The following is a 23,136-nucleotide window of genomic DNA, read 5'->3' as shown; positions in this document are numbered from 1 at the left end:
AAAGAGCAAGTATGAGGTGCAAAAGCCAGGTTCAGGCTGGACATGGTGGACCAAGCCTGTAATTCCAGCACTTTGGGAGGCCAAGGTGGGCGGATCACCTGAGGTCAGAAGTTTGAGACCAACCTGATCAACGTGGTGAAATTCTATCTCTTGGTCCCAGTTACCCAGGAAATAAAAAAAGAGAAAGAAATCCCATGTCTACTAAAAAACTACAAAAATGTCTAGGCATGGTGGCAGGTGCCTGTAATCCCAGATACTTGGGAGGCTGAGGCAAGAGAATCACTTGAATGTGGGAGGGAGAGGTTACAGTGAGCCATGATTGCACCGTTGCCCTCCAGCCTGGGCAACAGAGCAAAACTCCATCTCAGAAAAAAAAAAAGGCCAAGTTATTTTAATGAACCAGCTCTCATTTGAATTAATGGAGTCCAAACTTTCCTATTATCAAAAGGATAATAGGTGCCAAGGCATTTATGAGAAATTTGCCCCCATGGCATAAACACCTCCTACCAGGTTCCACATCCAACACTGAGGATTAAATTGCAGCAGGAAGTTCAGAACATGGACCTTCAAACCATACCCCAGACCAACTAAGCTTAACAGAAAGTTTAAAGAAAAATAATACACAATATTCTTATTTGAACGCAATGTATTCTGTTAGAACACATAACAAGTCTTATTAAAGAATACCAGCTAGGTGTAGTGGCTGATACCTATAATTTCAACAATTCAAAAGACAAAAGTGAGAGGATCACTTAGGACCACAAGTATAAGATCAGTGTTGTTAACATAGTGAAACCCTATTTCTACAAATAATCAAAAAATTCGCGAGGCATGGTAGTGCATGTCTGTAGTCTCAGCTACTCAGGAGGCTGACGTGGAAAGATCACTCAAGTCAAGGAGGCTGAGGTTGCAGTGAGCCAAAATTATGCCACTATAGTTTAGCCTGGGTGACAGAGTATGATCCTGTCTGAAAACGAAGACAACAAATAACTTAAAGACAAAATTATACACTGTATGGTATCTGACCAAAACTGAATGAAAGTAGGAACTAAAAGCAACAGTAAAACTGGAAAATCCAACAATATCTAAAAATAAAACACACAGGCCAAGTGCTGCAATGGCTCACACCTGTAATACTAGCATTTTGGGAGGCTGAAGCAGGAGGATTGCTTAAGGCCATGAGTTCAAAACCACCCTGGGCAACATAGGAAGACCCTGTCTCTAATAAATAAAATAAAAATAAAACACATTCTTCAACATATTCCTGCTCAATGGTCAAAAATTTTAATTTTGTTAAGATGCCAGTATAACCTACAGAGGTGAATAAATTCAATATAATCTCTACAAAAATCTCAGTAGCACAGTTTTATTACAGAAATATTCCTTAAAAATTATAAATTTGATTATAAACTATAAACACCCATGAAAAAGAACAGGCATTATATTTCCTGATATTAAAACATTAAAAGCTACAATAACAAAAACAGTATGATACCAATAGACAGATAAACAGACAAAAGAGCAGAATAGAGTTCAGAAATGAACCCTTGTGTGTAAGATTAAATGATCTTCAAAGTTGCCATGAACACACAATAGAGAATTATTTTCAAAAAATAATGTTAAAAACTAAATGTCAATACTGATCAAGTTGATCATTTCCTTGAACCATATATGAAAAATGTTTTGAATAAAATATTTACACATAAAAAAATAAACTCTCTTACAACAAAATGGAAAAAAGGCATGATGTGGGTCTTGGCACCATTTTCTTAGACACAACATTAAATGCATGAGCAAAAACAAAAAAAGAATGGAAAAACTTAACTACACTAGACTTCAAAATTTCTGCACATTAAAAATCAAAAAATTGGCCAGGCACAGTGGCTCACACCTGTAATCCCAGCACTTTGGGAGGCCAAGGTTGGCGGATCATAAGGAGTTTCAGGAGTTTGAGACCAGCCTGGCCAACATAGTGAAACCCCATCTCCGCTAAAAATAAAAAAAATTAGTTGGGTGTGGTGGTACACACTTGCAGTCCCAGTTACTCGGGAGGCTGAGGCAGGAGAATCCTTTGAACCCAGTAGGCGGAGGTTGCAGTGAGTCAAGACTGTACCATCACACTCCAGCCTGGGCAACAGAGTGAGACTCCATCTCAAAAAAACAACAAAAAAACCCACATTCAACTGAGTGAAAATGATTCACAGGAAATAAGTAAAAATATTTGCAAATTACATGTGATAAAATATTCAGCCGGGCACAGTGGCTCACCCCCTGTAATCCTAGCATTTTGGGAGGCTGAGGTGGGCAGATCACCTGAGGTCAGAAGTTCAAGACAAGCCAGGCCAACATGCTGAAACACCATCTCTACAAAAATATAAAAATTAGTGGTGGCACAAGCCTGTAATCTCAGCTACTAGGGAGGCTGAGGCAAGAGAATCCCTTGAATCTGGGAGGTAGAGGTTGCAGTGAGCCAAGATTGTGCCATTGCACTCCAGCTTAGGTGACAAAAGCAAAACTGTCTCAAAACAAAAACAAAAAGGCGGAATCTGTTGATGCAATGAAAATGAAACCTCTGTTGATTGTTAATAGAAAACATAGATTCAGTCATTATTTTAAAATATTATAAATGTTTCTCAAATTTAAAATGGAATTAGTATCAATACAGGAATTCCTTTTGAATCTATAAACTATGCAACAAAAGACCTAGAACACATATATGAACATCTGTGATTATTGTACCTGTATTCACAAAAGCCAAAAGGCTGAAGCACCCCAGATATCTCTTGACTTATGAATGTATCAAAAATGTAACATATACATACAATGGAATATTATTAGGTCTTAAAGCAGAAAATCTAGTCATATTACATATATATTTTTTGAGATGGAGTCTCACTCTGTTGCCCATGCTGAAATGCAGTGGCTTGATCTCGGCTCACTGCAACCTCCAGCTCCCAGGTTCAAGCAATTCTACTGCCTCAACCTCCGAGTAGCTGGGACTACAAGCATGAGGCACCACACCTGGCTAATTTTTGTATTTTTAGTTGAGACATGTTTTACCATATTGGCCAGGTTGGTGTCGAACTCCTAACCTCATAATCCACCCAATTCAGCCTCCCAAAGTGCTGGGATTACAGGCACAAGTCACTGTGCCTGGCTATATTTTAAGATAAACTTTGAGAATATTATGTCACCTGAAATAAGCCAAACAAAATGATGGATACTACATGATTCCACTTATATGAGATATCTTAAAATAGTCACATTCATAAAAACAAAGTGCAGCCAGGCATGGTGTCTCAAGCCTGTAATCTCAGCACTTTGGGAGGCTGAGGTGGATGGATCATGAGGTCAAGAGTTCAAGACCAGCCTAACCAATATAGTGAAACCCTATCTCTACCAAAAATACAAAAATTAGCCAGACATGGTGGTACACGCCTGTAATCCCAGCTACTCAGGAGACTGAGGCAGGAGAATTGCTTGAGCCTGGGAGGTGGAGGCTAAGTGAGCCGAGATAGTGTCACTGTACTCCAGCCTGGGTGACAGGGGAAAAAAAAAAACAACCAGAAAGTAGAAGGATATTTGTCAAGGGCTGGAGAGAGGGTCAAATGATTTTGTTTTTTGTTTTTTTTTTGAGACAGTCATGCTCTGTAGCCCAGGCTGGAGTGCAGTGGCATGATCTTGGTTCACTGCAAACTCCATTTCCCGGGTCCCAGTGCAAAAAATTCTCCTGCCTCCGCCTCCCAAGTAGCTGGGATTACAAGTGCATGCCACCATGCCCAGCTAATTTCTGTATTTTTAGTAGAGACAAGGTTTCACCATGTTGGCCAGGCTGGTGTTGAACTTCTGACCTTGTGATCCACCCGCCTCAGCCTCCCAAAGTGCTGGGATTACAGGCATAAGCCACCATGCCCGGCCAAAATGGGCTGTTATGTAATGGGCATTTACTTTTAGTTTCACAAGATGTAAAATTTCTAAAAGTCTTTTGCATAACAACGTGAATATAGGTAACATGCTGAAAATGCAAAAAAAAAAAAAAAATTTTTTTTTTTGAGACAGTATTTCACTCTTCTTGCCCAGGCTGGAGTGCAATGGAGTGATCTCAGCTCACTGCAACCTCTGGCTCCCGGGTTAAAGCAATTCTCCTGCTTCAGTCTACTGAGTAGCTGGGATTACAGGCACCTGCCACCACACCTGGCTGATTTTTATATTTTTAGTAGAGAGAGGGTTTCACCATGTTGGTCAGGCTGGTCTCAAACACCTGACCTCAGTTTATCTGCCTACCTCGACCTCCCAAAGTGCTGGGATTACAGGTGTGAGCCACCACATCCGGCCTACAAAACTTTTTTTTTGACTCTCACTGTCACCCAAGCTGGAGTGTTGTGGCACAATTATGCGCACTTAAGCCTCAAAACTACCAGGTTCAAGTAATTCTCTTCTCCCAACTTCCCAAGTAGCTGAAACCACAGGTGCACACCACTATGCCTGGCAATTTTTTTTTTTTTTTTTTTTGGAAACAGAGTTTTGCTCTTGTTGCCCAGACTGGAGTGCAATGGCGCGATCTTGGCTCATCACAACCTCTGCCTCCCAGGTTCAGGCAATACTCCTGCCTCAGCCTCCTGAGTAGCTGGGATTACAGGTATGTGCCACCACACCTGGCTAATTTTGTATTTTTAGTAGAGACAAGCTTTCTCCCTGTTTCTCAGGCTGGTCTTGAACTCCCAACCTCAGGTTATCTGACTGTCTTGGCATCCCAAAGTGCTGGGATTACAGGCATGAGCCACCATGCCCGTCCAGCAATTTTAAAAATAATCTGCCTGTGTTGTCCTGGCTGGTCTCAATTTTTTGGGCTCAAGTGATCCTCCTTTCTTGGCCTCCCTAAATCCTGGGATTACAGTTGTAAGCCACCACAATGTCTGGCTGAAAAGTACACTTAAATAAATTTAAGATGCTACATTTTACGTTATGTATTTTTACAACCATTAATTTTTCTTTTTCTTTTGACATGGATTTTTACTCTTATTGCCCAGGCTGGAGTGCAGTGGCAGAATTCTGGCTCACTGCAACCTCCACCACATGGATTCAGATGATTCTCCTGCCTTAGTCTCCCGAGTAGCTGGGAATATAGGTGATCAAGCCACACCCAGCTAATGTTTTGTATTTTTAGTAGAGACAGGGTTTCATGTTGACCAGGCTGGTCTCGAACTTCTGACCTCAGGTGATCTTCATGCCTCAGTCTCCCAAAGTGCTATGAATACAGGAGTGAACCACCACAGTCAGCCACAATCATTAATTTTTCTAAGACATAAAAAACCTTTTTGATACAGAATTTTTTTTAACAGGACAAAAAAGGAGGGTCACTTGAGCCTAAAAATTTGAGATCAGCCTGAGCAACAGAGGGAGATTCCTCTCTACAAAAAATTATTTTCAAAAATTACCTTCAAATTATAAAAGTGTTTCTCTCACACAAAGGCAGTACATATTCATCATTAAATGTAGTGAAAATATTTCCATGACTACTCACTTAGACAAGATAAAACAACCACTGAAAATCAGTTAAGAAAGACTATATACAAGTTAAGCCCTAACCAATATTGGGGTCATATTTACAGATAAACACACATACATATATAATCTGATCATGATAGACATATGGCTGACTTCTCTCTTAATTAAACATCACATTGACTTAAAGTGTATGAACAGAATTACAAATTGTATCAAATTATAATACATATGTAAAACCAGATAACACAATAAGCTGATGTTAAGAAACCTATACTAAAAACACTAATATGAAACTGCACAATAAGAGACATGTTTACTCATAAAGTCTGTTATGCAACATTGATGTACCATTAAAAAGAATTTGTCTAACTGACTACAATATTTGACTGTAACTGTGTACTCATACAAGGCAAGTATTTTGAGCCATTAGCATGCACTGTATGGCAGAAAAATATCAGAGAATACGCAGGACATAAATAAAATATTCTAAGGCCGGGTGTGGTGGCTTATGCCTGTAATCCTAGCACTTTTGGAGGATGAGGTGGGTTGATCACCTGAGGCTGGGAGTTCAAGACCAGCCTGACCAACACGTAGAAACCCATCTCTATAAAAATACAAAATTAGCTGGGTGTACTGGTGCATGCCTGTAGTCCCAGCTACTCAGGAGGCTGAGGCAGGAGAATCGCTTGAACCGGGAAGGTAGAGGTTGCAGTGAGCCGAGACTGTGCCACTGCACTCTAGCCTGGGTATAGAGTGAGACTGTCTCCAAAGGAAAAAAAAAGAATACCCTTATAGTACTAATTTTAAAAAATTGTATTTTGCAAAATATAGTTAGAGCCTCTGATACATAAAACAAATATTTTACTATAAATTATCATTTAGTTGTACGCTAAAGAAAGTGGGTAAAAATCCTAAAATTCCTTTTTGCCTACAGCAAACCTAAATTTATATATAAGTAACTTTTAGTAAACTTGGTGTGCCTACCAATTATCTAACTTACTTCAGGCATAATATGTAAATTCCAACATTGTCTGAAATGTTTAAATCTAACATTTTAGACAAGTTTGAAATAAAAAATAGAAAGCAAAAATATAGGTTAGGTGTGATGGCTCACACCTGTAATCCCAGCACCTTGGAAGGCCGAAGTGTCTGGATCAGTTGAGGTGAGGAATTTCAGACCAGCCTGGCCAACATGGTGAAACCTCGTTTCTACTAAAAATACAAAACTCAGCCAGGTGTGGTGTCAGGTGCCTGTAATCCTAGCTACTCAAGAGGCTGAGGTGGGAGAATCACTTGAACCAGGGACATGGAGGTCACAGTGAGCTGAGATTGTGCCTCTACACTCAAGCCTGTGCAAAAGAGTAAGGCTGTATCTTAAAAAAAAAAAAGGAATGTAAAAATATATAGGAAGAGTAACATAAGAAAGATTAAAAAAAAAAAATGAAAGGTACTCTATTTGCTTATGTTCCCCACAGCAAGAAAATGTCAGCCATTCTTTACAAAAATGCCTTTATAAGAGAATCAGGCATTTTGGCTCATACTTGTAATGAAAACTACATGGTACATTGAGGTTGGAGAATTGCTTTAGGCCAGGATTTGAAGACCAGCCTGGGTTATGAAGCAAGACCTTGTCTCCAAAATAAGTACCTTTAAAAGAACTTTGAGATCTAGGGAGGGAGTTGTGAAACTCCGCCCAAGCCCAAGTTTGAGGAGTGTTCTTTTCAGAGGGCAGGTCCTCATTCAGGTGGGAAACTACAGGACTCCTGGCCTTGACTACAAACCAAGAAATGGCCCACCCAACGTGGTCCCATGAGAATTCCAAACTTACTCTGTAAGCATCCCAAACTCCTTCTAGCCACAGTCTGGGAGAGGTCCTGCCCTTCCAGAGACCCGGAGGAATGTACCCATTTATAGCCATGTGGGCAGGACTGCAGACCTTGGTCTTCACTGTGGTCCCTGAAACAGTTCAATGACTCAGTTCCAGCTCGATGGGTAACAGTCCATGGCCAGCTCTGCCTACCTAAAATCCCACACAGTGACCTGTGGAAATCCTCTTTGGTATTCAGTGAAAGCTATACTCATTCACATCCTGACATAAGGGCCATTACATATGGACCTGACTGCAGAAAACTGCCCTAGTATCTGCTCCACAGAAAAAAGTCTTGAAGGATATACAGGAATAAAAATAAAATGAGAATTACAATTACCCAAGCCCTGTGTAACAAGCCAACTAAAAGTGGACCCTAGTGCAGACACAGCAGCCTTGTGACCAAGCTACAGCCCCTCTACTACAAACCTAGAGGGCATCACTCTAGGGACCGAGCAAAAGATCTTTACCTCTTGAAAGCAGTTTATAAAAACTTGAAGAGGTGTTTGCTCCTTCAAATTCACAGACACCAATGCAAAACTATATTGTACTCATTATCTATGCTTCTATTTTAATGTAGCACTGGAAGTATGCGGCAGAATCATGAGTCAAAAACATCTTTAAAAAGCCATTGAAATTGAGGACAAATAAGTAAAAAGTTGCTCTTTGTAAATCATATGATTTTATATATAAAAAACCATAAACATTACATTGAAATTTGTCTAACACACAGCAAATTAGCAAAATGTAAAATTTACATACAAGTATAAATTATTGTTCCATACACTTAAAACAATCTGATACAATGAAGAAAACAATCTGATTTACAATAGCATTAAAATAACAAATTTCTGAGAACAAATTTAACCATGAAGATAAAAAAACTTTGGCTGGGTACTGTGGCTCACACCTGTAATCCCAGCACTTTGGGAGGCCAAGGCGGGCAGATCACCTGAGGTCGGGAGTTTGAGACCAGCCTGACCAACATTCGTGCCAGCCTGGGCAAGAAGAGCAAAACTCCATCTCAAAAAAAAAAAAAATCTTTACAATAAAAAATATAAGATAACAATGAAATAAATTATTGAAGACACAGATTTTAAAATATTTCATGTCTATGGATTGAAAGAATAAATACTGTTAAACTGCCATATTATCTAAAGCAATCTATAGATTCAACAAACTTCCTATTAAAACTCCAGTAGCATTTTTTTCATAGTAATAAAAAATACAATTCTAAAATTTACCAGAAACTACAATAAACTTCAAATAGCCAAAGGAATTTTGAGGAAAAAGAACAAAGCAGAGGGGCATTAGACTGAATAATTTCTAACTATATTTCAAGACTACAGTAATAAAAACAGGACAGAATGTGCAGAAAGATTAACAAAAAAATGGAACAGAAATCACTACTTTTACACATTTCAGATATGATACAAAAAGAGAACTATGAAATAGTTTAACAGGGTTTCTCAAAATTATGCAGATATCTGTGTGTCCCCAAAAACAAAGGAAAAGCAGTCAGATTGTGCAGTCTCTTATACGCCATGGAAAGGACTTTGGCTCTCATTGCGAACTTGAAGAAAGATCACCAGAGGAAAAGTAAAATCTTTAAAGAATTTAAAAGCGTAAGACAGAAGATGCCCCTATGTGAGAGCAAAAAATAACAACAACAACAACAAAAAAAAAAAACACAAAAAAAACTCAGGCTTCCAAGAAACTATTTCCTTTGGAACACAGCTTCCCAAATCACATTTTAGGGACCAGCATTCTTTTTGACCTTTGGAGCCCTTATCTGTGTCATCTCTTGTATTCACTCTCACCTACCTGGGGGTTCATCTGCCATCTCTTGTCTCTTCATATTCCAGGGCACTTTTCCTTGCTCCAGACAGGTGATCAGGTCTGGCTTAGTGAGAGCAATACCTGCTTTATTAGAAATAAATAACATAAATCTTTCTCACATTCTCCAATTACCAACCTAGTAGTATGCTTAGTAAAGAGGATGTAATAGAATATTCTAGAAAATTAATCCCAAAATACTAATGAATTAGAGAAATTTCTAAATACTTAGAAAATATTTTAAATTTGTAGGTCCTTTTTTTTTTTAATAGCAACTTTATTGTTTCACTGGTGAAAAGAAAAATCATAATTGTGATGCATTTCCTGCTAAATTTACAATGAAGATACATAATTTATATAGATCACAAATTTTCTTTTATACTATTTAAAACCAAATTATTTTGATAAATATGCCCAGAGGACAACATAAGTTCTTAATGGGTGGCTGAATCCAAATATGCAAAATATAGCTTCTGGTTTTGACCATGATGCTTTAAAATTCTCAAACATGCATTAATATATTCTAGCTTTAGGGAAAATTTTACACATGGTCATATCTTGCAATTTAGGGAGAAGCCCAAGATGAAGTTCACATACAGTATTCATTTCTTCTAAATTAATCTGAAATTGGAGTAGAGAAGAAAACAGACAAGACACTTTTGGGTTAGTACTCCCCAGTAATGAAGAAAATACACAATCAACAATGAAACAAAACAAAAAAAAAGGAGGAAGAGCTTCATTAGTAGCCAAGATCAGTGCTTGTGGGTTTTTTTGTGTTTTTTTGTTTTTTGTTTTTTTTTTTACAGATCACAGGAATTTTAAATCAGTCATGCTACTTGGGGTGATCAGACAGACTTGAACACTTACCAAGTGAATAACTTTATTAAGGTCCTGAAGGTGAGTGTCCGGAGGTGCTGGGTAAAACATATCACAGGTAAGAAACAGGAAACCTACCTCAGCATTTCTGAAAGGCACAATCTATGGAAGGGAAACCTAGCGTAATAAAACCCTCACTGGATATACATGAAAAGAAGTATGGTGAGCTGTTTCCTTTTTAAAGGATGAGACCTTCATAAATCGGCCCCTCAGATTCTGGTGATTCCTGTCGCAAGCGCAAATGCTCCAGTGTGTTATGAAAATGTTTGTTAATCTGCTCTGTTTCTTCACTGGACTCAAGATTTGGGAGGTCTTCTCGAATCTTTTGGATAAGTTGGTTTAAAACCTGAATTGTTACTGCAACATTTTCCTTTTCATAAAAACAGATATATCTGTTCAGAATTTCTATAAAAAGCTGCACTTGTAGAGAGGGGTCCATGCACTGATTTGCTATTTTTAGAGCTTTCTTTAGGCACTCCATTACCCTCTTGCCTCCATGAAGCTCCTCTCCATTTTTGTCCGTGTTTCTCCCAGACCAGAAGAGATGTGCACAGGTGCTCACAGCTCGGCCCTGATCAGGTTTCTTCAGAAGTTTGGATGCAGCAAGGGCACATGAGTCCTCAGGGGTTCATGATTCTCTTCACAGAAGCACTTCATCCTTTCAAAAGTGCCAATGATCAAGGTGATGGCAGCCAGCTGTGCTTTAGAATCACTGATTTCATCTTCATACAGAGAAAATGCCTGGGACATGAATTCATATGCCACTGTTTCATGATTTTCAAAACCAATTTCCCCAGCAGCTAGTGCTCCTTGAAGAAAAAGTCTTAAGGGCAATTCTGCCAGATCTGCTTTGATAGTCTAGTGGGCAAATGAAAAAATCTTCTGGCATTTCTCTTCCCATTTGTCATCCACTTTAGAATTCTCTTTGTATCGAAAAGCCAGCTGGTAAGCTGAAAATACCAAAGGTGGCAATGTGAAGCGAATCCGCTGATTTCCACCAGCTCCAAAATGTTTTCGTGCTGTGTTCAAAATCGAGTACTGCTGGTCAGGGTCCTCAGAACGCAGCAGATGAATGAAGCGGCCCACAAGGCTCTGCTCATCAGCAAAGTCTTCTGGATCAGGGTCTTCCACAGGTTGATCTGGCTGATCTTGAATCAACGTGAATACCAAATTCATTATGGAATCCACCTGGTCTTGAGAGACAATTTCTGTGTTATAATCCAGAACATTACTAAGCACATAACAACTCATGCTCTTTCTGGACTCATAGTCAAAGTACTCAAAGAGCGGGTGAAAATGTTTTAATTTCAAGACTGTTAAAATATTGTTGTAAGTGTCAACTGGTATTTTCCAAAGTCTGGTGAGTTCCTTTGAAACTGCACTACTGGTAGCAACATGTTCAAGGTTGAGCTTATTGAATATCTCCACTGTTGTTTCTAGAACTTTATCAACATAGTCCACACGATCAGGGTAACATTTCATGGCAAGATTAATGAGAGAGACTTAATGTTGGAAAGATACAACATCCTCTGAAGGCATATCTTGTCTAGACTGTATCACTGTAGCCACCTGCTGTGAAAATATAGCAAAAAGTTTAATATCTGGTGGGATTCCAGGTCCATCTTCACGGTGAGCAAATAAAGCTAATCTATCAATTAAAGCAATGATTATGTTTTTCACATTTACATTTTGGTGTAACTCAGCACAGGCCCAAAGAAAAGGAGTCAAAGTCTGGAGGTGAAATTCATCAGGAAAAACCTGAATAATATATTCCATGAGATATTCTTGAGCCAAAGCATCCCTACAGTTTACAACTTGCTCCAATATGCCAGTCAGAACAATCTGTTTGTAACGTTCCACATTTACACCTTCCAACTGACTGAGACACACCAAATTTGTTCCCACTAAAATTCTCAGTTCTTGTCTTTCTCTTTCTCTTTTTTCTCTATCTCGGCTATGTCCCTGATGCTGCATTCGCACCCAAAGCTTGTTCATTTCTGCAAAGTTGAGCAGTACAAAATCCATGGAATCACTGATATCGCCAGTTGTTTCTTCGTCTGTTGGCTCTCCTTCATCAGGTAAGATATTTCTGGTACACTGAAGAAGGTAATTTCGAAGAAACAGACCCCTCAAGGGATGCTGCACACCACGGCACATTTCTATCAAATCTTTCAAAATATCCTTCCTTGACTGAGGAAATGACTTGACATATACAACTCCAACTGTGATCAAAAGGTAAAGCCTTGGGATAATGTTTCCAGCATACCGTACAAGTTCATAGAGATCTGCCACTTTTCTTCCTTTAGCAAACTCATCTGTCAGGTAGACCTCCAAGTAGTGCAGTTCATCAGAAATGGCCATATAAAGTTCATAGTAGCTCTTTGGTGATAACATAGAAGTCCAGAGTTCACCAAGCATATTAGACGCATGTTTTAGAGCATCCATAAGCTTGTTTTTGTCCAGGCATCTCTTCATTTGGAATGACTGGACCTTCACAGCCTGTATGGCTTCATCCAAGAGCTTTTCCTGCTCATCCTGAGGGGACTGCTGTGTTGTAGGCATGGCGACTCCCCAGAGCCTATTTGTAGGTCCTTAATTTCACTACCCAGCACTCATGAATCAAAAAATTGGTGGTGACAAATAGATTTTAATTTTAAAATATGGAGCAACAATATTTTATGCCACTAAATTTTTTGAATTATACTACTAATCTAGAGAGAAGGCTATAGATCAGCTCAGAAATGTGGAAAGTTAAGTTCAAAATGAAACATCTTGAAGAAATTCTTTTCCACACAGACAAATTCTGAAGATTTTCTTGAAAAATCGGAAACTCATTTAGGCAAAGTATAAATTACTAAAAATTATTCTACAAAAAAAGAAAAATGAAACCTTTAGAGTATATTAGGAATTGTGTATTAAAGTTATTCTCACCCAAGAAGACCAGGTTTCTGTAGTTCTCTAACATCACTTTTCTATATAAATCCTGCTCAGCAGTGTCCAGGCATTGCCACTCCTCCAGAGAGAATTCTATGGCCACATCTCTAAATGTCAATGGCTCCTGAAAAACACAAGAACACAGACACACATACATTTAACAAGTGGCCATGAAAAGAACTTATTTGAATTAAAATAAAGTGACAGAGTAAAAAGAATTGGTTCTGATTAATAGCAATGACTGAAATTATCCAAAAATTTTCAACATAAAAATATTCTTGAAAATATTATGAGAGAAAAGAATGGTGTAAGATCCACAACACCAATGTACATATGTTACTTTTCTAGATAATAAAGTATAAAATTAAGAGCATAAACACAAACATGTACATTTTTGAGTGCTATATTTACATTACAAAGAATGAGCTGTGCATATTTTTCAGACAAAAAAAGAGACATTGAGTTAGAAAGCACCTCTCAAATTTTAAAGTGTATGATAAACTGCAGATCTTGTGTAGACTTCTTTTTCAGAAGATCTGGAATGAAGTCTGTTTTTTTGAACTTCTAACAAGCTCACTAGTAATGCCAATGTTTTTGGCCCAAAAAGAATATTCTGCCAAACATCCACTAAGTGGAAGAGCCTGTGTTTTATCTGATTTTTCTGGCCTGTAAACAAAGATAAGAGCCTTCATTTTCCAAGGACAAATATATGCAAAGAAAACCTAAGAAAAAAGGGCAGCTGCCAGATTAAATGTGGTGCCTTATGCACATTAGCTGCATAAAGATACTTCATAATGACAAGAATAATAGTTAACTCTGTAGTGTAAGAAATATCAGAAAGCTTTCGAACCAGTAAATAATTAGTATCAACCACACTAGGACAAATTTTTATGGTGTGCTGGTGCACAGAGAAGAACATAGCATCATCTCCTAGATATTGCCCCTCAAAAAGTATATCATAGTCTGAATTCAATCACGCAGAAACATCAGTTCTATGTAAAGTTCAGGATACGGATATCTCCAATGTTCTGTAATTTTCAATAACAATTTTAAGTAAGTCTTTCTTTAGCACCCTATAGAACAGGTACCTCTCAATTTTTTTCAGGACTTTCTAGGTAATAAATGCCATCCTATTTAAATAATAATTCAGAAATTTAATCCTGTTCTGCATAGAGCTAATGGAAAACACAGATGGAACCTCGATATTACATATTCTCCGTGTAAACCCCTGCTTTCCCCCAACAGGAATCTTGAGTATCCACACCCTTCCATGTTCAACAGCCACAATGGGAACATTTTTAATATTACAGATCATAAATTCATGGGAGAAATTCTGCATGGCATATAAGAAGCCATGATGTAGAGAATGTAGAGACGGCTATGGTACACAGGAAAGAAATATTTTGCATAGATCCTTGACTATCATTAGAATTTTAAAAAGTAGTTAAACTCATTAGTAAGGCAGAACACAAGTAGAGAAGTAAAGGTCTGCAAATACTAAATGCATGAGACTCCAAGAGAAAGAGTAGACAAAGCTCTTGATCTGAGACATGTTTAGCTGGAAAAAAAAAAAAAGATTTCTGCAAATTGGCCAAGTGATCCTAATGAGAAGCCTGCGCATGATAACCACTTAGCTAAGCACTGCCTCTCAAGCTTTAATAAACTTAAAAATCCCTTGGTAATGTTGGTCCCACTCTATGTAATGTGATTCTGCAGGTTTGGAAAGGATCCATGAATGGGTGTTTCAAACAAGTCCCCTGTCAATGCTCATGTTGCTCCCCCTGGGCTCATTATTAGCATTAGTTAGAAAAAGCAGGCACAGAACAGAGTCCCTTACACTCAGCACTCCCGTCACACCACAAATACTTCCGGTACAAATAAAGACAACCAATCTCCATCCTAAAGTATCATATTCTTTGCTGGCTCCTTTTGTTTTTGTTTTTTGGAGACATAGTCTCACTCTGTAACCCAGACTGGAGTGCAATGGCACAATCTCAGCTCACTGCAACCTCTGCCACCTGGGTTCAAGCAATTCTCCTTCCTCAGCCTCCCAAGTGGCTGGGATTACACGTGCCTGCCACTGCGCCCAGCTAATTTTTGTATTTTTAGTAGAGATGGAGTTTCACCATCAAGGCTGGTCTTGAACTTCTGACCTTATGATCCACTGCCTTAACCTCTCAAAGTGCTGGGATTACAGGCATGAGCCACCACGCCCGGCCTCTTTGCTGGGCTCTTTAAAGTTTACAGAGAAAACAGAAGGCAGCAATATTGGAACAAGCCTGCATTTGAAAAACAACATGTACACATGTACTAATGCAATGTTTATGAAGCAGGTACTATGTGTTCAAGAGTACGATACAGAGCACTGTGCTGGGCGTAACACATTACACACGTTACGGGATTTAATCCTCGTGACAACTTGGAAGTTGATACTAAGTGTTCAATAATTCTCAGAATTTAGATAAAGGGCCCAGCATTATTATTTCTTCCTGTTTCTCTGTCATTGATTTTTTTTTTAATGTATAGAATAAAAGCCAAATATAGACAGAGGAGAGGGGCACAGAAAGAGTTTAAGACTTTTTTTGTGGTTATATTTACTTGTTTGTGACTTGTGGAGCAAATACTGGATCTGTAGAAATAGAAAACAAGTTGCTAAACAGAATGTTTCTCTAAGCACTGGTTTCAATACAAAATTTTTAAAAAATAAGATCTTTACTCACTGCATTTTGGTCAAAAAAAAAAAACAATCTTAAAATGTATAGTTTATTTATCTGCTTTTTGGTTGCAGAAAATTTTGAGCACCAGCTCCAGAAAGACAGCAGAATTTATTTACCAGCCAAAATTCTGATCTTTTTTTTTTTTTTTTTTTTTTTAAAGGCAGGGTTTTACCATGTTGGTCAGGCTAGTCTTGAACTCCCGACCTCAGGTGATCCACCCACCTTGGCCTCCAAAGTGTTTGGATTACAGGTGTGAGCCACCGCGCCTGGCCCAAAATTCTGATCTTTATAAATCAGTTCTGTAAGGCAAGACTCCAGAATGGGCCAGATATAAATAAGGCCTTCAAAAGGGGTGAATCTGAACAGAACTGGGGTAGGGAGACAACCTTATATAGAATTCTGTTCTTTATGCCACTAGGGTATTTCTAGTTCTGTTTTTCCTAAGTTTACTTATGAAAAACTTAAATCCCAGAGTTTATGTAACTTTAATCTATTTTTGCCACTGCTCTGTCAATTTTATAACTATACTAACAAGCAATTTAAGTGATTCTTTTAAAGTTTTCTGGAGGCTGGGCACGGTGGCTCACACCTGTAATCCCAGCACTTTGGGAGGCCAAGGTGGGCAGATCACGAGGTCAAGAGATCGAGACCATCCTGGCCAACATGGTGAAACCCTGTCTCTACTAAAAAATACAAAAATTAGCCAGGCATGTTGGTGGATGCCTGTAGTCCCAGCTACTCGGGAGGCTGAAGCAGGAGAACTGCTTGAACCCGGGAGGCAGGGGTTGCAGTGAGCCGAGATCGCACGACTGCACTCCAGCCTGGCACCTGGTGACAGAGCAAGACTCTGTCTCAAAAAAAGAAAGAAAAAGTTTTCCGGAATAATTTTATTAGAAGATACATATGTATTCTTTTTTTTTTTTTGAGATGGAGTCTCACTCTGTCACCCAGGCTGCAATCTACCCATCTGACACAGGACTAATATCCAGAATTTACAAGGAATTTAAACAAATTTACAAGAAAAAATAACCTCATCAAAAAGTGGGCAAAGGACATGAACAGGCACTTCTGAAAAGAAGACATTTACATGGCCAACAAACATGAAAAAAAGCTCAACATCACTGATCATCACGGAAACGCAAATCAAAATCATGCAATGAGATATCATCTTACACCAGTCAAAATGACAATTATTAAAAAGTCAGGAAACAGATTCTGGTGAGATTGTGGAGAAATAGGAACACTTATACACTGTTCATGGAAAGGCAAATTAGTCCAACTATTGTGGAACCAGCCTGGTGACAAAGCAAGACCCTGTCTCAAAAAAAAAAAGTCTGGCCACGGTGGCTTACACCTGTAATCCCAGCACTTTGGGAGGCCAAGACAGGTAGAATACAGAATCCAGAAATAATGCCACACACCTCCAACTATCTGATCTTTGACAAAGCTGACAAGAGGAATGTGGAAAGTATTTCCTATTCAATAAATGGTGCTAGAATAACTAGCCAGCACTATGTAGAAGATTGAAACTGGACCGCTTCCTTATACCATATATAAAAACCAACTCACTGGGCAAGGTAGCTCACACTTGTAATCCCGGCTCTTTGGGAAGCCAAGGCAGGCAGATCATGAGTCAAAAGATCCAGACCATACTGACCAACATGGTAAAATCCCGTCTCTACTAAAAATACAAAAATTAGCTGTGCATGGTGGCATATACCTGTAGTCACAGCTACTCAGGAGGCTAAGGCAGGAGAATCACTTGAACCCAGGAGGCAGAGGTTCAGTGAGCAGAGATGGCACCACTACACTCCAGCCTGGTGACAGAGTGAGACTCTGTCTCAAATAAATAAACAAACAAATAAATAATCAACTCAAGATGAATTAAAGACTTAAATTCAAAACTTAAAAAAAAAAACTGGAAGACAAATAACCTAGGAAGTACCATTCTAGGCATAGAAACTAGCAAAGATTTTATGATGAAGATACCAAAAGCAATTGGGGACCTAATTAAAGAGCTTCTTCACAGCAGAGGAAACTATCAACAGATTAAACAGACAACCTACAAAATAAAAAATATATATATTTGCAAACTATGCTTCTGACAAAGATTTAATATCCAGAATCCATAAGGAATTTAAATAAGTTTACCAGAAAAAAACAAGCAGGCCAGGTGCAGTGGCTCAAGCCTGCAATCCCAGCACTTTGGGAGGCTGACCCGAGTGCATCAAGAGGTCAGGAGTTCAAGATCAGGCTGGCCAACATGGTGAAACTCTGTCTCTACTAAAAATACAAAAATTAGCCAGGTATGGTGGCACACACCTGTAATCCCAGCTACTCGGGAGGCTGAGGCAGGAGAACGCCTTGAACCTAGGAGGTGGAGGTTCTGGTAAGCCAAGATCTGCCCCTGCACTCCAGTCTGGGCAACAGAGTGAGACTCAGTCTCAAAACAAAACACACATGCTAAAAAAAAAAAACTCATGAAAAGGGGGAAAAACAAAAACAAAAACATGAATAGTTGGTTTTCAAAAGACAAACATGTGGCCAAGAAGATTATTTTATAAAATGTTCATCACGCCGGGTGCAGTGGCTCACGCCTATAATCCTAGCACTTTGGGAGGCCAAGGTGGGTGGATCACCTGAGGTCAGGAGTTCAAGACCAGCCTGGCCATCACAGTGAAACCCCATCTTAAAAAAAAAAAAAAAAAAGTTCATCACTAATCATTAGAGAAATGCAAAAAAAAAAAAAACAACAACACTACAGTGAGATACCATCTCACCAGCCAGAATTGGCTGTTGTTAAAAAGTGGGTAACAGGCTGAGCATGGTGGCTCATGCCTGTAATTCCAGCACTTTGGGAGGCTGAGGCAGGTAGATCACTTGAGATCAGGAGTTATGACCAGCCTGGCCATTGTGGCAAAACTTCATCTCTACTAAAAATACAAGAATTAGCAGGGCGTGGTGGTGCACATCTGTAGTTCCAGCTAATCGAGAGGCTGAGGCATGAGAATCACTTGAACCTATGAGGCAGAAGTTGCAGTGAGCTGAGATTTTGCCACTGAATTCCAGCCTGGGTCACAGAGTGAGACTGTCTCAAAATAAAAAAAAAGTCAATAACAGATGCTGGCAAGGTTGCAGAGAAAAGGAAATGCTTATACACTGCTAGTGGGAGTGTAAATTAGTTCAGCCATTGTGAAAAGCAGTGTGGCGATTCCTCACAGAACTAAAAATAGAATTACCATTTGACCCAGCAACTTCTTAATTATATATATATTCAAAGAAATATAGGCCAGGTGTGATGGCTCATGCCTGTAATCTCAGTACTTTGGGAGGCCGAGGCAGGTGGATCACCTGAGGTCAGGATTTCAAGACCAGCCTGGCCCATCTCTACTAAAAATACTAAAAAATTAGCCAGGTGTGGTGGCACATGCCTATAATCCCAGGTACTTGGGAGGCTGAGGCAGGAAAATTGCTTGAACCCAGGAGGCGGAGGTTGCAGTGAGCTGAGATCATGCTGCTGCACTCCAGCCTGGGTGAGAAGAGTGAGACTCCATCTCGAAAAAAAAAGAAAGAGCCAGGCGCGGTGGTTCAAGCCTGTAATCCCAGCACTTTGGGAGGCCGAGGCGGGTGGATCACAAGGTCAAGAGATCGAGACCATCCTGGTCAACATGGTGAAACCCCATCTCTACTAAAAATACAAAAAATTAGCTGGGCATGGTGGTGCGTACCTGTAATCCCAGCTACTCAGGAGGCTGAGGCAGGAGAATTGCCTGAACCCAGGAGGCGGAGGTTGCGATGAGCCAAGATCGCGTCATTGCACTCCAGCCTGGGTAATAAGAGTGAAACTCCGTCTCAAAAACAAAAAAAGAAAGAAATATAAATTACCATAAAGACACACACACATGCATGTTCATTTCAATACTGTTTCACAGTAACAAACACATGTAATAAACCTAAATGACTATGAATGGTAGCCTAGACTGAAAAACATATGGTATGGTCGGGCGATGGCGCTCATTCCTGTAATCCCAGCACTTTGGAAGGCTGAGGCAGGTGGATTGCCTTAGCTTAAGAGTTCAAGACAAGCCTGGGCAACATAGCAAAACCCCATCTCTACAAAAAGTAAAAACAGAAAAGTTAGTCAGACTTGGTGGTGTGTGCCTACAGTCCCAGTTACTTAATGGGGCTGAGGTAGGAGGATTCCTTGAGCCTTGAAGTTTGAGTCTGAAATAAGCCAAGATTGCACCACTGCACTTCAGCCTGTGTGACAGAGTGAGACACTGTCTGCAAAATAAAAAAAATTAATAAAAACAAAATATCGTACATAAATATCATGAATATGTGACAATAAAACAAATAACACCAATATTAACATCTCTGCAGCAACGTGGATGGAGCTGGAGACCATTATCCTTAGAAAACCAATGCAGAAACACAAAACCCAATGCACGTCATCATTTATAAGAGCTAAATAATAAGAACACATGGACACAAAGAAGGAACAGTCGTGGAGGCCTAGTAGAGAATGGAGGATGAAAGGACAAAGAGAATCAGAAAAAATACTTGCTTGGTGTTATGCTTAGTACCTAGGTGACAAAGTAATCTACACCAAACCCCCATGTCACAATTTTACCCACATAACAAACTTGTATGTGTACATGTGAACCAAAAAGAAACGTTAAAAAAAGAAAGCCCATGGGTGAGGAAGAGTGCAATATCATTGGTAATTGTTTGCACTACAAATAGTGGCCCAAGTGTGGCTGTACTCTAATTTTTTTCTGTGTGCATGCAGGCAGATGAGATTATGAACAGGTGCTCCAGAACTCTAGGCTGGCGGAGAAAACAAGTTTGCTACTGTAGATTCGGTGTCTAGGGGTGGGGATATGCCAGGAGACTTGTAGACACTTTTGTGGGTTTTTGGCAAGAAACGCTATAATCAAAAATGCTGTGGTGAAATTCCTGAGGGTGATGACTAGACCTGGGAGGGGTGTGGACATGTCAATATCTAGTGTGTGTGTTTGTGAGTGGATAGGAATCCTGAGGTGATAGCTGTGGGGAAAGGAGGTCTGTCATCAGGGTTCCCTTCCTATAACACCCTAGGAAGAGACCAGGAATCCCAGGACAATGGGCAGTGTGACAGCCTGTGTACAGGTCAGTAGAGCCTCCCATTCCCAGACACCCAGAGTTCCATTCCAGGCCAGGCTTCTGTGATATGTTTCTTCTGACACCAAATCTGTAGTTTGCTGAACACCAAGCAATTCTCCACCACCAACACAATGTCTAACATTTGAATTCTGACACCACCCAGAGTCAGCACAGACGTGGTTCAGGGCTCAGTCTCACAACATTGTCTGCTTTGCAGATGGCAGTCACAAACCTCATAGGCTCACCTAGCTTCTGAGCTACTGTTTAAAAACTGGAGACTCCCACGACCTTCCTCGAGTTCAGTAAGTTGATGGAGCTACTCACAGAATTCAGCACAACACTCTAGTTATGTTTACCGGTTTATCATAAAAAATACAACCCAGGAAAAGTCAAATAGAAGAAATGTATAGAAAAAAAGAGGTAGGGAAAGATGACCTATATAGATAACCTTGGTAAATAGCTGTGATTAATAAAATTCTTCATCCTCTGAGTTCTCCAGAAACAGCTTATGGAAAGAAACACCCTTTCCATTATGACTTAGATGGTGCTCTCTTTTCTTACCTATCACATAGCCAGACATAAACTCTGTCAGACATGTATTGAACTAGAGCAACTTCATTTTGAATAGGGGCTGAGTAAAATAAGGCTGAGACTCCTAGGCTGCATTCCCAGATGGTCAGGCATTCTAAGTCACAGGATGAGACAGGAGGTCAGCACAAGATACAAGACATAAAGACCTGGCTGATAACACAGCTTGCAGTATAGAAGCGGGATAAAACCCACCAACACCAGCATGGTGATGAGAGTGTCCTCTGGTCATCCTCACTGCTACACGCCCACCGGTGCCAGGACAGTTTACAAATGCCATGGCAACAACAGGAAGTTACACCATAATGGTCTAAAAAGGAAAGGCATAAATATTCCACCCATTGTTTAGCATATAATTAAGAAATAACCGTAAAAAAGGGCAACCAGCCTATGGAGAAAGCCGTTCTTTCATTTCTTTACTTTTTTTTGAGAAGGAGTCTCACTCTGTCACCCAGGCTGGAGTGCACTGGCATGATCTCGGCTCACTGCAAACTCTACCTCCCAGGTTCAAGCATTTCTCTGGCCTCGGCCTCCCAAGTAGCTGGGATTACAGGCAAGTGCCACCACACCTGGATAATTTTTTTGTATTTTTAGAAGAGACGGGGTTTCTCCATGTGGGTCAGGCTGGTCTCAAACTCCTGACCTCAGGTGATCCAACTGCCTCAGCCTCCCAAAGTACTGGGATTACAGGTGCCCACCACCACAACTGGCTGATTTTTATATTTTTAGCAGAAACAAGGTTCCACCATACTGGCCAGGCTGGTCCCGAACTCCTAACCTCAGGTGATCCACCACCTTCGGCCTCCCAAAGTGCTGGGGTTACAGGCTTGAGCCACCGCACCCAGCCTATTTCTTCACTTTCTTAATAAATTTGCTTTCACTTTATGTCTTGCCCTGAATTCACTCTTGTGTAAGACCCAAGAACCCTGTCTTTGGGTATGGGTCAGGACTTCTTTCTGGTAACATTTTTCTGGCAACCACAGAGGGATTATATTGGAGAGACCTCTGACCCAAAGGAAAATCATCTGTGTGCACTAATGGCTGATTTTGGGGTGAGTGGGGTGTATTTACCAGAGTAAAGAATGGGATTGGGTTAGAGGCACAACTGAGGGGAGTTATAATCTCTCCTAATACAGCTTGGGTTAGGCAAGGATGCTTGATTGAACTTGGATTCGATGCCCAACTTAGGAAGGTTATAGTCCTTTCTAAGATTTAGAAGCTTAGACACCCCTCTCAGTAAAGTCCCTCTAAGCTAAGCACTGGTTTGGAACTCCAGGATGTTAATTGCTTTTATTTTTTATTAATCTGCAGTCTTTGCTGGTAGCTATGGTGACAGAATTAGGCACCTACAGGACATGGAACATGGAGAGCTTTTTCCTCTCCAAACCAAAAAAACCTGAGAGCTGATGGAACCGTTGGAAAAGATCCTTTTGCTACCAACAAGCGGTCGCCTGAACTTTTCATTGTCCCTTCAATTGGTGGGTCTTTCTCTGGCCTCCCTGAGCTCTTTGCTTTCTCAGTCCTCCCACAGTCAATGCTTTTTCCTCTCCTTTTCCTTTATTATCTTTCCCATTACTCAGGATGACCATCTTGCCCAGAGACCGTAAGTTGAAACTCCTGATCAGAGGTTGAATTAAAGACGAGAGGGCCCAACTGGAGGCACGT

The 23,136-nt window shown here is 39.9% G+C and overlaps 1 protein-coding gene and 1 pseudogene across 7 annotated transcripts in view; both read right to left on the bottom strand.

Moving 5' to 3' along the window:
- LOC100413659 (uncharacterized) overlaps positions 1-23,136 on the bottom strand; it is a 36,883-nt gene that overhangs the window by 3,984 nt on the left and 9,763 nt on the right. For 2 of the 6 annotated variants that reach the window (XM_078362055.1, XM_078362058.1), the window contains exons 3-4: positions 13,019-13,145; positions 9,200-9,295 (exon numbers count right to left, since the gene is read on the bottom strand). In XM_078362055.1, coding sequence (XP_078218181.1) covers positions 9,200-9,295; positions 13,019-13,145 — 223 coding nt within the window. Of the gene's footprint in view, positions 1-7,336; positions 7,465-9,199; positions 9,299-13,018; positions 13,146-23,136 lie in introns of all 6 variants that reach the window. The other 4 variants (XM_078362054.1, XM_078362056.1, XM_078362059.1 and 1 more) reach the window with 3 other exon arrangements.
- LOC118150182 (vacuolar protein sorting-associated protein 35 pseudogene) lies at positions 9,200-12,667 on the bottom strand (annotated as a pseudogene). Its single transcript, XR_013531304.1, has 2 exons — positions 10,079-12,667; positions 9,200-9,298 (listed from the first exon to the last, which is right to left on the bottom strand). The product of XR_013531304.1 is annotated as a vacuolar protein sorting-associated protein 35 pseudogene (transcript).

The sequence above is a fragment of the Callithrix jacchus genome, chromosome 22 (genome assembly GCF_049354715.1).
Source record: "Callithrix jacchus isolate 240 chromosome 22, calJac240_pri, whole genome shotgun sequence".
NCBI lineage: Eukaryota > Metazoa > Chordata > Mammalia > Primates > Cebidae > Callithrix > Callithrix jacchus.
The sequence above is the reverse complement of the archived record's forward strand: the minus strand, read 5'-3'. Positions and strand labels throughout refer to the sequence as shown.